General features: G+C 38.5%; 1 protein-coding gene across 1 annotated transcript; it reads left to right on the top strand.

The window, feature by feature from the left end:
• Nucleotides 1-327: 327 nt before the first annotated feature.
• On the top strand, nt 328-4,443 carry LOC132181691 (G-type lectin S-receptor-like serine/threonine-protein kinase At4g03230). Its single transcript, XM_088516538.1, has 8 exons — nt 328-1,650; nt 1,771-2,257; nt 2,502-2,659; nt 2,782-2,993; nt 3,083-3,293; nt 3,419-3,656; nt 3,763-3,913; nt 4,002-4,443. Exons 1-8 carry the CDS (start codon nt 360-362, stop codon nt 4,299-4,301), a joined length of 3,048 nt encoding a protein of 1,015 aa, XP_088372664.1. The 5' UTR covers nt 328-359; the 3' UTR covers nt 4,302-4,443.
• The last annotated feature ends 8,369 nt before the right edge of the window (nt 4,444-12,812 follow it).

Here is a 12,812-nt window from a genome sequence, read left to right as displayed (position 1 = left end):
TCATTACATATCTGTATTTGGTTGATTATTTACTATTAGGTTAGATCTTATTCCGCATAATATTTGTGAATCACCTAGACGTGTGAGTAGGTGATAATTGGAGTCGATTTAGAATTTTCAGTTTGTAAAGGGTAGTTGTTCTTGAGCAGAGGATGGTTAGAGACTTAGAGTAGTGGGGCAGCTGGTTGTAGCCTGAATGGTTGGAGTGTGTGTTGAGCTACTGTTTTGCGGCTGAGATCCAGGTTTTCTGGAGTTTGATTTTACTCTGCTTTGTTGATTAGTAAAATGAAGCTTATTCATAGAAATTTAAAAAAAAAAAAAAGCATCCCCAGAATGCTTGAAATGATGCTTTATTCGTGATGGTAAGCCAAAGAAGTAAAATCAACAGTATATTGTCTGCAAGTTGGTTGCTGTCTTCCTTCTTGTTCTTGTACATACTCTTGTTGTGTTCCTGCCGTGTGGATTGCTATGCCAGAGATACTCTGAAGAATGGCGAGTGGATTACTGACAATGGAGAAAGTCTCATCTCCAGTGGAGGAAAGTTTGAACTGGGATTCTTTAACGCTACGGGAAGCTCTAGCCCCGGAAGTTTTGTTGGGATTTGGTACAAACAGGATAAACAAACAGTCGTATGGGTCGCCAATCGAGACAGCCCTGTACTTAACAACGCCACTGGAACTTTTGGAATTGAAGGTGGCAACCTCAAGATAATGGATACAACGGGAAAAGGGTATTGGTCTACAGGTATTGATGAATCCTCCTCTACAAATCGAACTCTGAAGCTTATGGATTCTGGAAACCTTGTCTTAACCGATGATGATGATCAGTTGGCGATGAGTCGGTGGGATAGCTTTAAGCATCCAACAGATACATTTCTTCCAGGTATGAAGATGGATGAAAACCTGACATTGACTTCATGGATACGCGATGGTGACCCTGGAAATGGGAGATTCTCTTTAAATCTAAGTATAAATGGATATGTTATCTCACAAAAGGCGGTTTTCAACGGGAGAAAACGGATTCCAGGTGACTTCTACAGGATCAATGAAATGCCTCAAGTCGTAGCCTACATACTGTCAAATTTCAACAGAAGCGCCATCAAGCCTACAAAATTGAGCCCTCATCTCAAAAATCCAACACACCGACTGTCTGATTATAATTCCACAAGGTTGATTATGAATTACACTGGGCAGTTAGAGTATCTGAACTGGGACAAGGATCATTGGTCTTTGATATGGTGGGGGCCAGAAGACAAATGTAACATTTCAAATGCTTGTGGGAACTTTGGCAGCTGCAATAATAACGATAGGATAGCATGCAAGTGTTTGCCGGGGTTCAATCCTAGTAACCCGGAGAATTGGAATTCTGGTGACTTTTTTGGTGGGTGCACCAGAAAATCGGCACCATGTGGCAAGAGCGACACATTCTTGAGCTTAAAGATGATGAAAGTGAGCGACCCAGACCCAGACCCACTGTTCGTGGAAAAAAATGAAACAGAGTGCAGAAAGTATTGCATTAACAACTGCCAGTGCCAAGCTTATAGTATTAGTAACGACTTGTGCTCGATTTGGACTGAGGATTTAAGCGATCTGCAGGAGTATGCAAACAATGGTCGTAACCTCTCTGTCCGCGTAGCAAAATCTGACATAGGTACTCCTTTTACATATTTCAATGTCTATGCTGGAATTCACTCATTACCAATGACTCATTACTAGGCCTAATGCTCCTTTTCAATGTTTAATTACTAATCAAGACTTCGAACATTTGCAGAATCAATTGTAAGGAATTGTGAGCCTTGTGGCACAAACATGATTCCCTATCCGTTGAGCACTGGACCAAATTGCGGTGACCCCATGTACTTCAGTTTCAACTGCAACACTTCCTCGGGCCAGCTTAGCTTCAAGGCACTCAGTGGCACTTATCGTGTTGCTAGTATCAATACAAGTACACAAACATTTGTCATCCAAGTCAAATATGGAAGATATGATAGAAATTTAAGAGGAATGCTGAAGCTCAATGAGTCATTGCCATTTAATCGAACCAAGTGGTCTGCTGTTGATTCTGGCAACTATAGTTTTGAAGTTAAAGATGAAGTAGAGATTAGTTGGATTCCCCCACAGCAGCCAACCTGTACTTCATTCAAAGACTGCAAGGACTGGCCAAATTCAAATTGCATTGTAGCAAGAGATGGAAAGCGGATGTGCCTTTGCAACCGAAACTTCCGATGGAATGGCTCCACTTTAAATTGTACTCAAGGTTAGGATGCTAATCATATATATACCTTTGAAAGATTATGATTGCTCTGTTATTGAAGAAAGACCAGTGCTATGGTTTGCTAAGGAGGATTCTGTGCTAGTGAAATTATTTTCTTGTTTAAATCAACTGTCATATTCAATTTTTCCCTGATCAACTGAGCACATGTTTTGATTTTTTTATTATTATTTTGATTTGGCCATTGGAGCTTGTTCAGTTTCACAAACATAATGGGTGCCCTGTTTCTTTTTTGTGGCAAGTGATCTTCCTCAGGGGTTACAAGAGCTTCCAAAAAGAAAGAAGCGGTTTCCTTTGAGTGTTGTGGTACCTCTTATAAGTGTGTTTGCTATCACATGTACCATTACTTGTGTATATGTATGGAGAAGAAAGATGGCCCAGGAAGAAGGTAATAGCGTGGATTTTCACAATGCACACCATGCATAATCTAAGGTTTTGTCCCTTTGAATTAAAATAAAACTATTTATCCTTTCTATGTAGCTAATATATACATTTGTCTTTTAAACTCAGAAAACAGAAGAAGTGATCAAAGAAATCGAGTACTTCGCACATTAGACACTGAAAAACATGTCAAAGACATGATAGACTCAAGTGAGTTCAGAGAAGAAGGTGAGAAAGGCATAGATATACCTTTCTTTGATTTGGAAAGCATTCTAGCAGCTACAGATAGCTTCTCAGATGCAAAGAAGCTTGGAGAGGGGGGTTATGGGCCTGTTTACAAGGTGATTTCAACAGCATTAATTGGTTAATCTTCATGTAAACTAGTTTATGGTTAGTTGTAATATTGTGAGTATGGTGACTTTGGTCCCAGGGCACATTTGCAGAAGGTCAAGAAATAGCTGTAAAAAGACTCTCAAGTGTCTCAAGACAAGGCTTACATGAATTTAAAAATGAGGTGGTGTTGATTGCAAAACTTCAACACAGGAATCTTGTTAGACTTCGGGGATATTGTATAAACGGAGATGAAAAGATTTTACTCTATGAGTACATGCCGAACAAAAGCTTAGACTCATTTGTATTTGGTTGGTTTCTAACCGAATTCCTAATATCTTGCAACGCTTGACAAACGATTTCTTATTTGAGTAAAACCTAATTTATTACTATTGCTAATATTGTTCTTTTGATTGACAAATGGAAACCTTGCAAGATCAAAAGCTAAGTATGTCTTTGGATTGGGAGATCCGCCTCAAAATCATTTTGGGAATAGCTCGTGGACTTGTTTATCTTCATCATGACTCTAGATTGAGGATTATCCATAGAGATCTCAAAACCAGTAACATTCTTTTAGATGAGGAGATGAACCCCAAGATATCTGATTTTGGCTTGGCAAGGATGGTTGAAGGCAAAGAAATCGGGGCAAACACAACGAGAGTGGTTGGAACTTAGTAAGTTTATGGTACACTGTAGCACAATTTTCCATCTCCCAACTCTGTTTACACAAAGCATTACAAGTGATATATGTCTCCACTAATGAAATATGTTGGCATGCAGTGGCTATATGTCTCCGGAATATACATTAAATGGAGCTTTCTCGGTAAAATCCGATGTTTTTAGTTTTGGTGTTGTTTTACTTGAAATTATAAGTGGAAAAAAGAATACAGGATTTTTTCAGTCAGAACTTGCCATGAGCCTTTTAGGTTATGTAAGTATGTTAAATTTTTTTTTTCAGTCATTAACTTTTTTAGTCATTTTATACTCCATAAATAATTTTGATTTTTAAATTGACTCAGGCTTGGAAATTGTGGGTAGAAAACAAGGTGTTGGATTTAATGGACCAGACTTTACATGAAGTTTGCAATGCAGATCAATTCGTGAAGTGCGTAAATATTGGACTCTTATGCGTACAAGACGATCCAAATGACCGCCCCACCATGTCTAACGTTTTTACCATGCTTGATAGTGAAGCTACAACAATTCCCACTCCAAAACGACCAGCCTTTGTTCCAGGGACAGGCCTTTCAAGCACAACAAGTTCTTCTACTAGACCGGACACATATACAGAATCAACAAGTAGTTTAGGAAGAACATGATAATGCATGATACCAATGCAAGTTCTTATGAGTTTGTCCTTTACTAGACTTGCAAGGGTTATGTATAAAAGTTTCTATATTTAAGAAGGTTGTATTAGTCCTTCACCCTAATGAGACTTCTCTTCCCATACATATTTCTTTACTTGAAAGTTTTCTAAGGAAACTGTATTTGGGGATGGTTGTAATTTCTTTTTCTATTCTGCCCTAAGATAGCTCATAACCTATATCCGTGTTTTAATAAATTAAACGCGGATCATTAAACATTTATCGACATTATGTGTAGACCCCAGTAAACACTGATTTTTTAGTAGTGGTGGTAGAAAGGGTTCTTTTATCCAAGTGATGAAAAAAGAAGTAGACGTGGGCTAAAGCTAAAGAAAACATATCCTAATGAAAAACCAAAAGCAAAAGTAGCTGGCCCCATGTAGCAGTCAAGTGATCAGGCTAGAAAGTAGCACCACGTTTACCATGCCACCTCCTTGTACGTATATCAATTATTCAAATGGGATCTCACTTTTCCAAGTCCTCCGATTATATATTGATCAGTTGAATGCAATTACAATATTGTTGAATCAACTTTGAACTTTGTCTAAATTTAATACCTCAAATGAGCAATTGATAATTAGCTTCAATTCTGTTTGTTTCTTTCAGGATTTAGACGAATCTGAAAGGAGGCTGGAAGCCTTAAAGTAATATATATCAATCATTAGAATTCAAGGAATTTTGATTAGTTGGAAAATCTTCATCAGCTGTAACTAATAACATTAAACACACTTTTCACCCATTCCCACCACGACCACCAGGAATTTTAATTAAAGAAATTCTCTCAAAGTGGTAATTAGCGAAATGAAGAATCAGCCGTAATCACTTACACATACCATACTTGTGATACCATTCCTACAAACGTAGAAATTGTCTGTCTTGGATTCTCTCCCTCTGTAGACGTGTAGTGATTTATCAGACCAGATTGTCTGTTTTGGACTGTTCTTACATTATTGCAGAAGAGCGTCAGATGTCATTTCAGCGAAACCTGTCCCTTTTTTTTTTTATTTTTTTATATTTTTTTTATTGTGGTTGTGTTTTTTCCAGAATACAAGGAAACCCGTCTCAGTTAATCGTACATAATCATCTTTTTCAAAAGAGAGGATAAGGTAAAGCCCGGTGGCAGTCACTACCAATTGCCCTCAAATGACAAATTTTTTTTTTTTTTTTTTTTTTTTTTTGGCTAATAGCCCTTACCAGCTAAAATTTTTAGCCATGAGTCCTGCCCATTTTCAGAACTGGCTCGTCCCTGCCTGGTGGAAAAGCAAAGCCATTGGGGCCATTGGGAAAGACGGAATGGACATATATGTTTTCTGTCCCCACTTCCCTTTGTTTTTTTAAGAAGACAAATCCGAAGACCTTGACCTGGTAACAAATTTACCTTAAATAGATCTGCATTACAAACCATTGATTCTTAAAACCCTTTCACGCTCATGTCACGTCAAGGCACTGTAGAAGAAAAAACTGCAAAATTCGATCCAATTTATTGTAATCTATTAGTTAACATTTTGGTTAACACTATTTTGAAACACCCAAAAAAAAAAATCATTGGGTTATCAAATTATCTATCAAGCTATGAAAAAGATTCAACAAAAGACAAAAACGAATCCGTCATCTATTTTACGTCAAGCAATACATGGAGTAACTCCCGACATAGTAGTAAAAGCAAGACATGTAGGCGCACTACAAAAGAAATGGCATGGTATTTTTTGACGCGTCTACAATAACTCATTTTTTGTCACGTCAATATTTATTGACGTGTCAAAAAGTGCCACATTGATAAAAACTTTATTGATGTGTGGAATGTGCCACGTCACTAATTACTATCGTATCACATTCCACACGTCAATAAATAGCAACATGTCAACGATTGCCACGTTGCTAAATTTAAATTCAAATTAATTTTAAAAAATATATTTAAATTATATATATTAGTGACATGGCACATTATTACAGGTCAAAAATTATTGATGTGACATTTTGACATGTAAAAAATTATTGACGTAACATTTTGACACGTCAATTATTATTGACGTGGCATTTTGACATGTCAATAATTATTGACGTGGCAAAATGGCATGTCAATAACGGGTTGACGTGCCATTTTAGCACATCAATACTTATTGACGTTTCAAAATGCCACATTTTAAAAATTAATTAATTAATAATATTAATTATGTGTTTTAAAAAAATATTATGTAACAAAATTTAATTGGTATAACCTATTGGTATACCATGGCAGGAATATTGAAGCACCTATAAACATAAACATGAACAGAAAAATCTGGCATTTACTCTTAGAAAATAACTAAAATGCATATACAACTAACATTCTATTAATCAAGGCAACCTTTCACCGATGCACAATATAAGACCCAATTTTAACAATCTTATAAGTACCTAAATGAGTCTAGCTAATATCCCTAATGATCAAAATGTTAGCATATCTTAGGGGATTTGAATACAATCAAATTTAAGATGCAGTGTGACTTAGCAGGCTGCTGCGAAGATCATCAATAAGTAGCGAATATGTATTTCTAGATCTTGATTCTATCAATGATCTAAGAAATCTTCTTGACAAAAGTTAGATACTCTCTAGGTTTTTAAGGAAAATAAAGAAGAACACTCAACTCTAAGGTTTCTTATTCAACAAAATCAATAATAAACAATAACTCCCTTTCTCTAGAGGCTATAAGCATATATTTATAACCCAAAACCCTAAATCTAATAAAATATGACATAAATACTCTCAAAACCCTAAACCTAATAAAATAACGAAATAAATACTCTCAAAACCCCAACCCTAATAAAATAACAACATAAAGTCGAGTAAAAAATAAAATAAACTGACGGCGCCCGTCTGGACGGCCATAACACTTAAACGAAAAAAACATGAAATAACATATGGGTTCGGAATACACTCCGATCTACATCAATTTATGAGATTCCCCTAATATATGCTAGCATCCCTTCTCAAACTTAAGGTGGAAGAATTTAGAAGTTTGAGTTTGCATTTGACGAATACAAGAAACTTGTTGGAGTTGATGGTGGCTAGCGGCGATAACTGGACCCGGTTGGCAATGACAGTGATCTAAGATGGGCCCTTAATAACATTAGGCAAAAGAGGCTTAACTACGGGCCAAAATACGAGCCAACTATGGATCATAAATGAGACTAACCAATGGCCTTAAATGGGTATGATTTTTCAAACAATACCACAAAATTAAAGCCTGCCTAGTCATTAGACAATTCCACAAATACCCTAAGATGGGTCTGGGTCAATAATTAGACCAACAATGACCAAAATAATGGTCAACAAAAGCCAAAATAATATGAACAACTGCGCTTTTTTTCTTTCTCAATAAAGTTAGCACCACGTGTTCTATGCCACCTTCTTGTACGTATATCAATTATTCAAAATGGGATCTCACTTTACCAAGTCCTCCGACTATATATTGAGTTGAATGCTGATTAAGACTGGTTCTTCTTACAGTGTTGAATTAACCTTGAACTTTGTCTACATTTAATACCTCAAATGAGCAATTGATAATTAGCTTCTGCTTGTTTCTTTCAGGAGGCTGGAGGCCTTAAAGTAAAATACATCACTCTTTACAATTCTAGGAATTTTGATCAGTTGGAAAATCTTCATCAGCTGCAACTACTAAAATGAAGCACACTTTTCACCCAAACGAAATATATATACGGTCTGGCCCGAACAGCATTCATACAAACACACAAAACAGCAGGGTAATTGTAGAATACTGTTTTTTCAGATCAGATCGTCTGTCTTGGACCGTTCTTACATTAGTGCGGAAGAGGGTGAGAGGTCTTTTCAACGAAACCTGTCTTATTTTGTTTTATTCTTCTCTTGGGAATACAGGGGAACCTGTCTCAGTGGATCTTGCATAATTATCTTTCTCAAAAGGGGCGAAAAGGTAAAGCCACATTTCAAATCCTGGTGGAAAGCAAAGCCATTGGGGGCCATTCGAAAAGACAAAATGCACATCTTTTCTCTCCCCATCTCCCCTTTCTTGCTAAGAACCTGGTCATAAATTTAGCTTAAATATATATGCATTACAAACAACCACTGACTTTTATATCACTGTCCTTTTTTTTTTTTTTTTTTTTGAAATTGGATTCCATAATCATATAATAATAACTTCTTGCTCAGCAAGAACTGTTTCAATAATACAGACTGGAAAATCTGTAAACCAGATCTGTAAATCATTTTGATGCAAACCCATTTTTGCGAGTTGGTGTGCAGCCTCATTGGCTTCACGACGCACATGTTGGACTTTCCACATAATTCCACACTTCATCAATTCTTTTGCATCTTCGATTATCTGTCCTTGAGGTCCCATACTGATTTCTTCTTTCGTCAGTGCTTTCACTACTTCTATGGCATCCCCCTCTAAAATGATCTTCTGCCATCCCATATCTTTGCCCAATTCAATTGCTTTTCTTGCCGCTAGTGTCTCTGCCATCGCTGGATCAGAAATGTGGTAACGTGATCCACATGCCATTGCTACAACTGATCCCCCACAATCTCTGGCTATAATTCCCAAACCTATCTTTCCATTGGTTTTATCCACCGCCGCATCCCAGTTAAGCTTCATTGTGTCTTTCGGAGGTTTCTGCCATCTTTCTACAATGTGTTGCCTACCATTAGTCCTGGGAACATTGTTTCTCCTCTCTGCATCATCACATGCTTCCACTTGCTCTCTTGCCAACCGCACTAACGCTGATGGTGATAGAAATTCCCCTCCGAACACCACCTTATTCCTACGTAGCCATAATTGCCTAGCTACCGTCACCATGAGATGCAGTTCATCCTCATCCAACCTCTGCAAAAGATTGTTTAAAAGGTCCAAAAATCCTACTTCTCCAATATTACACTTCTGTAGCTTACCCTTACATTCAGCCCAAACATCCTGGGCAGAGGGACAACTCCATAAAATGTGCCCTGGTGTTTCCGTTTCCCTTCCACAGATGATGCAAAGAGGATCTGGTACTATTTTTTTCCGATACAACTTATCTCTAGTCGGCAGTATGTCACTACACGCTTTCCACAGAAAAAATTTGACGACCCTGGAACCTTTTATTCCCCAAATTTGTTTCCATAGAGCTTTTTTCTGGTGTATCAACGAACAGCTACCATCGTCTCTCCCAAATCTCTCTGAAGCCAAATGATATGCACTGCGTACAGTGAATAACCCATTCTTCGTATGCTCCCAAGCCAATCTATCTGTCCCCCTTCGAGGACTTACCCCCATACTACAAATCATAGCAGCTTCCTCTACATTGAAAACCTCCTTCACTAAATCAGTTTTCCACCAATTTGTGTTTTCATCCAACAACGCACTGACCTTAGCATCTCTACTAATAATACTCACTGAAGACCGAGCTGCATGTGCTGTTGGATATGGCAACCATGGATCATCCCATATTCGGATACTTGAGCCGTCCCCCACCCTCCATATAAGTCCTTCCTTCAACAGTTTTTTAGAGTTCCAAATGCTCCTCCAGGCATAAGAAGGCTTGCGCCCTATATTTGCATTCATAAATGTGCCATTCCGATAATATTTGTCTCTCATTACTTGGCCAACCAGAGATTCAGGGTGTTGAATTAGCCTCCAACCTTGCTTTGCGAGTAAGGCCATATTAAACCATTCCAAATCACGAAATCCCAACCCCCCTTCTGCTTTCGCCTTCCCCATCTTTTTCCAGCTCATCCATGCTATACCCCTCTGTCTCTCCTTGTTTCCCCACCAAAAATTTGACATCATACTTGTAATATCCTGACATAAAATTTTAGGTAGCTGAAACACACTCATTGTGTACGTGGGAATTGCTTGTATGACCGCCTTTAATAGTACCTCCTTGCCGGCTTGTGACAAAAACTTTTCCTTCCACCCATTAATCCGCTCCCATATTTTCCCTTTTAAACCTGTGAAGGAACTAACTCGTGATCTGCCAACAAGAGGGGGAAGCCCCAGATATTTCTCATAGCTATCATTGGACCTGACTCCTGCAATTGATAGAATATGATCCTTGGCTTCTTGCTTTGTATTCCGGCTAAAGAAAATAGAAGTTTTTTCTCTATTTATTTTTTGTCCTGATGCCTTCTCATAGACTTTTAAAACCTCTTGTATTTGAACCCATTCAAGCATATTGGCTTTACAAAACAGCAAGCTATCATCTGCAAAGAGCAGATGATTTATCCTCATACCACCTCTAGACACTGAAAGACCTGTAATTCGTCGCTCATACTCCGCCTTGTATAAAAGAGAGCTCAATCCTTCTGCGCAAAGGATAAAAAAATATGGTGACAGAGGGTCGCCTTGCCTAATACCCCGAGTTGGTTTTATATGCCCATGAGGTTGTCCATTGATTAGAATCGAATAGGAAACCGTACGGATGCATGTCATAAGCAACTGAACCCATCTCTCCGCAAACCCCAATCTCAACATTATTGTCTCCAAAAAATCCCATTCCACCCTGTCATACGCCTTGCTCATGTCTATTTTCATAGCCATATATCCTTGTCTTCCTGACATTCTAGCATCCATTGTGTGAAGTGCCTCAAAAGCCACAAGGACATTGTCGGTGATGAGTCTTCCGGGAAGAAAAGCACTCTGCGTAGGAGAAATAATTTGTGCTAGAATATGCTTCATTCTACTAGCTAACATTTTAGCACTCAATTTATAAATTACATTACAGAGACTTATAGGGCGATATTCAGTTATCCTAGTTGGAACCTTCTTTTTTGGAATTAAAACAATATATGTAGCATTTAAGGAGCTATCAAAAATACCATTATTGAGGAATTCCAGCACTGCTCGGCACACATCCACGCGAACTGTCTCCCAGGAACGCTGATAAAAACAAGCTGCAAATCCATCCGGTCCCGGAGACTTTAGCGGATGCATTTGGGCCAATGCACTCTCCACCTCAATTTCTGTGAACTCCTTAAGCAAGGTCCGATTCATCTCCACTGTCACTCTAGGTTCCATACCATCCAGACATTGCTCCATTCCATCTACACCTCCCGTAGTAAAAAGATTTTTATAAAACTGGATAAAAGCTTCACTGATCTCCTTGGGCTTACTCCATTCACACCCCTCTTCATCTTCTATTTTTTTAATGGTGTTTATTTTCCGCCTATGAGCTGCCCAAGCATGAAAAAATGGAGTATTTCGATCTCCATTTTTGTACCAATTTTGTTTCACACGTTGCTTCCACCTCACATCTTCCTGCTCCAACATATAATCAATATCTCCCTGTAATTTTTTAATTGCTGCTATGTTATTGGGCCCTTCATTTCTTTGGAGTACTTCCAGTTCTTTGGTTTTCTCTTTCAATTGTTTTCCAACTGCACCGAATTTTCTATTGCTCCAACGTGTGAGATCTGATTGACACTGAAGTAGCTTTTTCTTTGCTGTTTTTTGAGCATTTAAACTCCCCACATCAGCCACCCATGCCTCCTTGACCACCTCCTGATATTCCTCATCAAGCTGCCAGCTTGCTTCAAATTTAAACCCCTTCTTGTAGTTCACTCTCTCCTCTTTTTCCTTTGAGTACGTCACTAGTAGAGGCTTATGATCTGATGCTAATGTATCCAATACTTGAACCGAGATCTCTTGAAATAAACCAATCCATTCATTGTTGGCCACCACCCGATCCAATCTTTCTTTGGTAAACTGATTTCCCCCTCTCCCATTGTTCCATGTGTATTTCGGCCCTTTAAACCCCATATCACTCAGATTACATACTTCAAGAGCTGAACGGAACTGTTCCATTTGTGTTTCCTTTCGGTTGGCAGCCCCTAGTTTTTCATGTTGAGCAATTATTTCATTGAAGTCACCACAACACATCCACGCACCTGGCTGGAAAGATTTTAAATGTTTTAAAAGAGCCCATGACTCCTTTCTTTTATTCCAATTTGGCTCCCCATAAAACCCAGAAAATTTCCATTTAGCACCTCCCTCTTTATTGGACATCACTGCATTTATATGCCATTTGGAATAATTTTGGATTTCCAAAGCATTCTTCTCCTTCCACATCAATACTAACCCGCCACTCCTTCCAATCGGGTCCACCACAAACAGCCCGTCAAAGCCTAACTTCACTCTTAAATTTTCCATCTTTGCGCTCCTACATATGGTTTCTATGAGGAACACAACATCGGGTTTCTTATCCTTCACCATTCGACAAAGGTCACGAACTGTCCGAGGGTTCCCAAGCCCTCGACAGTTCCATCTTAAAAGAATCATTGGGATTGGCGGGGCTGCATACCAGCCGCCGCCAATTCAATGAGAGAACATCCCATCTCATTCTCTGCTTTCTTTGTTTTTTTCTCTCTCGTGCATTCTCCTATTTCACCTTCAGAAAATAATTTCTTTCTCTTCCTCACTGTCTTAATCACCTTTCCTCCCATCTGACCTGCTCCCTTTCCGATACGAGCCCTAC

This window comes from Corylus avellana, chromosome 5 (assembly GCF_965113065.1).
Source record: "Corylus avellana chromosome 5, dhCorAvel1.hap1.2, whole genome shotgun sequence".
Classification (NCBI taxonomy): domain Eukaryota; kingdom Viridiplantae; phylum Streptophyta; class Magnoliopsida; order Fagales; family Betulaceae; genus Corylus; species Corylus avellana.
This window is presented reverse-complemented; position numbering and strand designations above follow the sequence as displayed.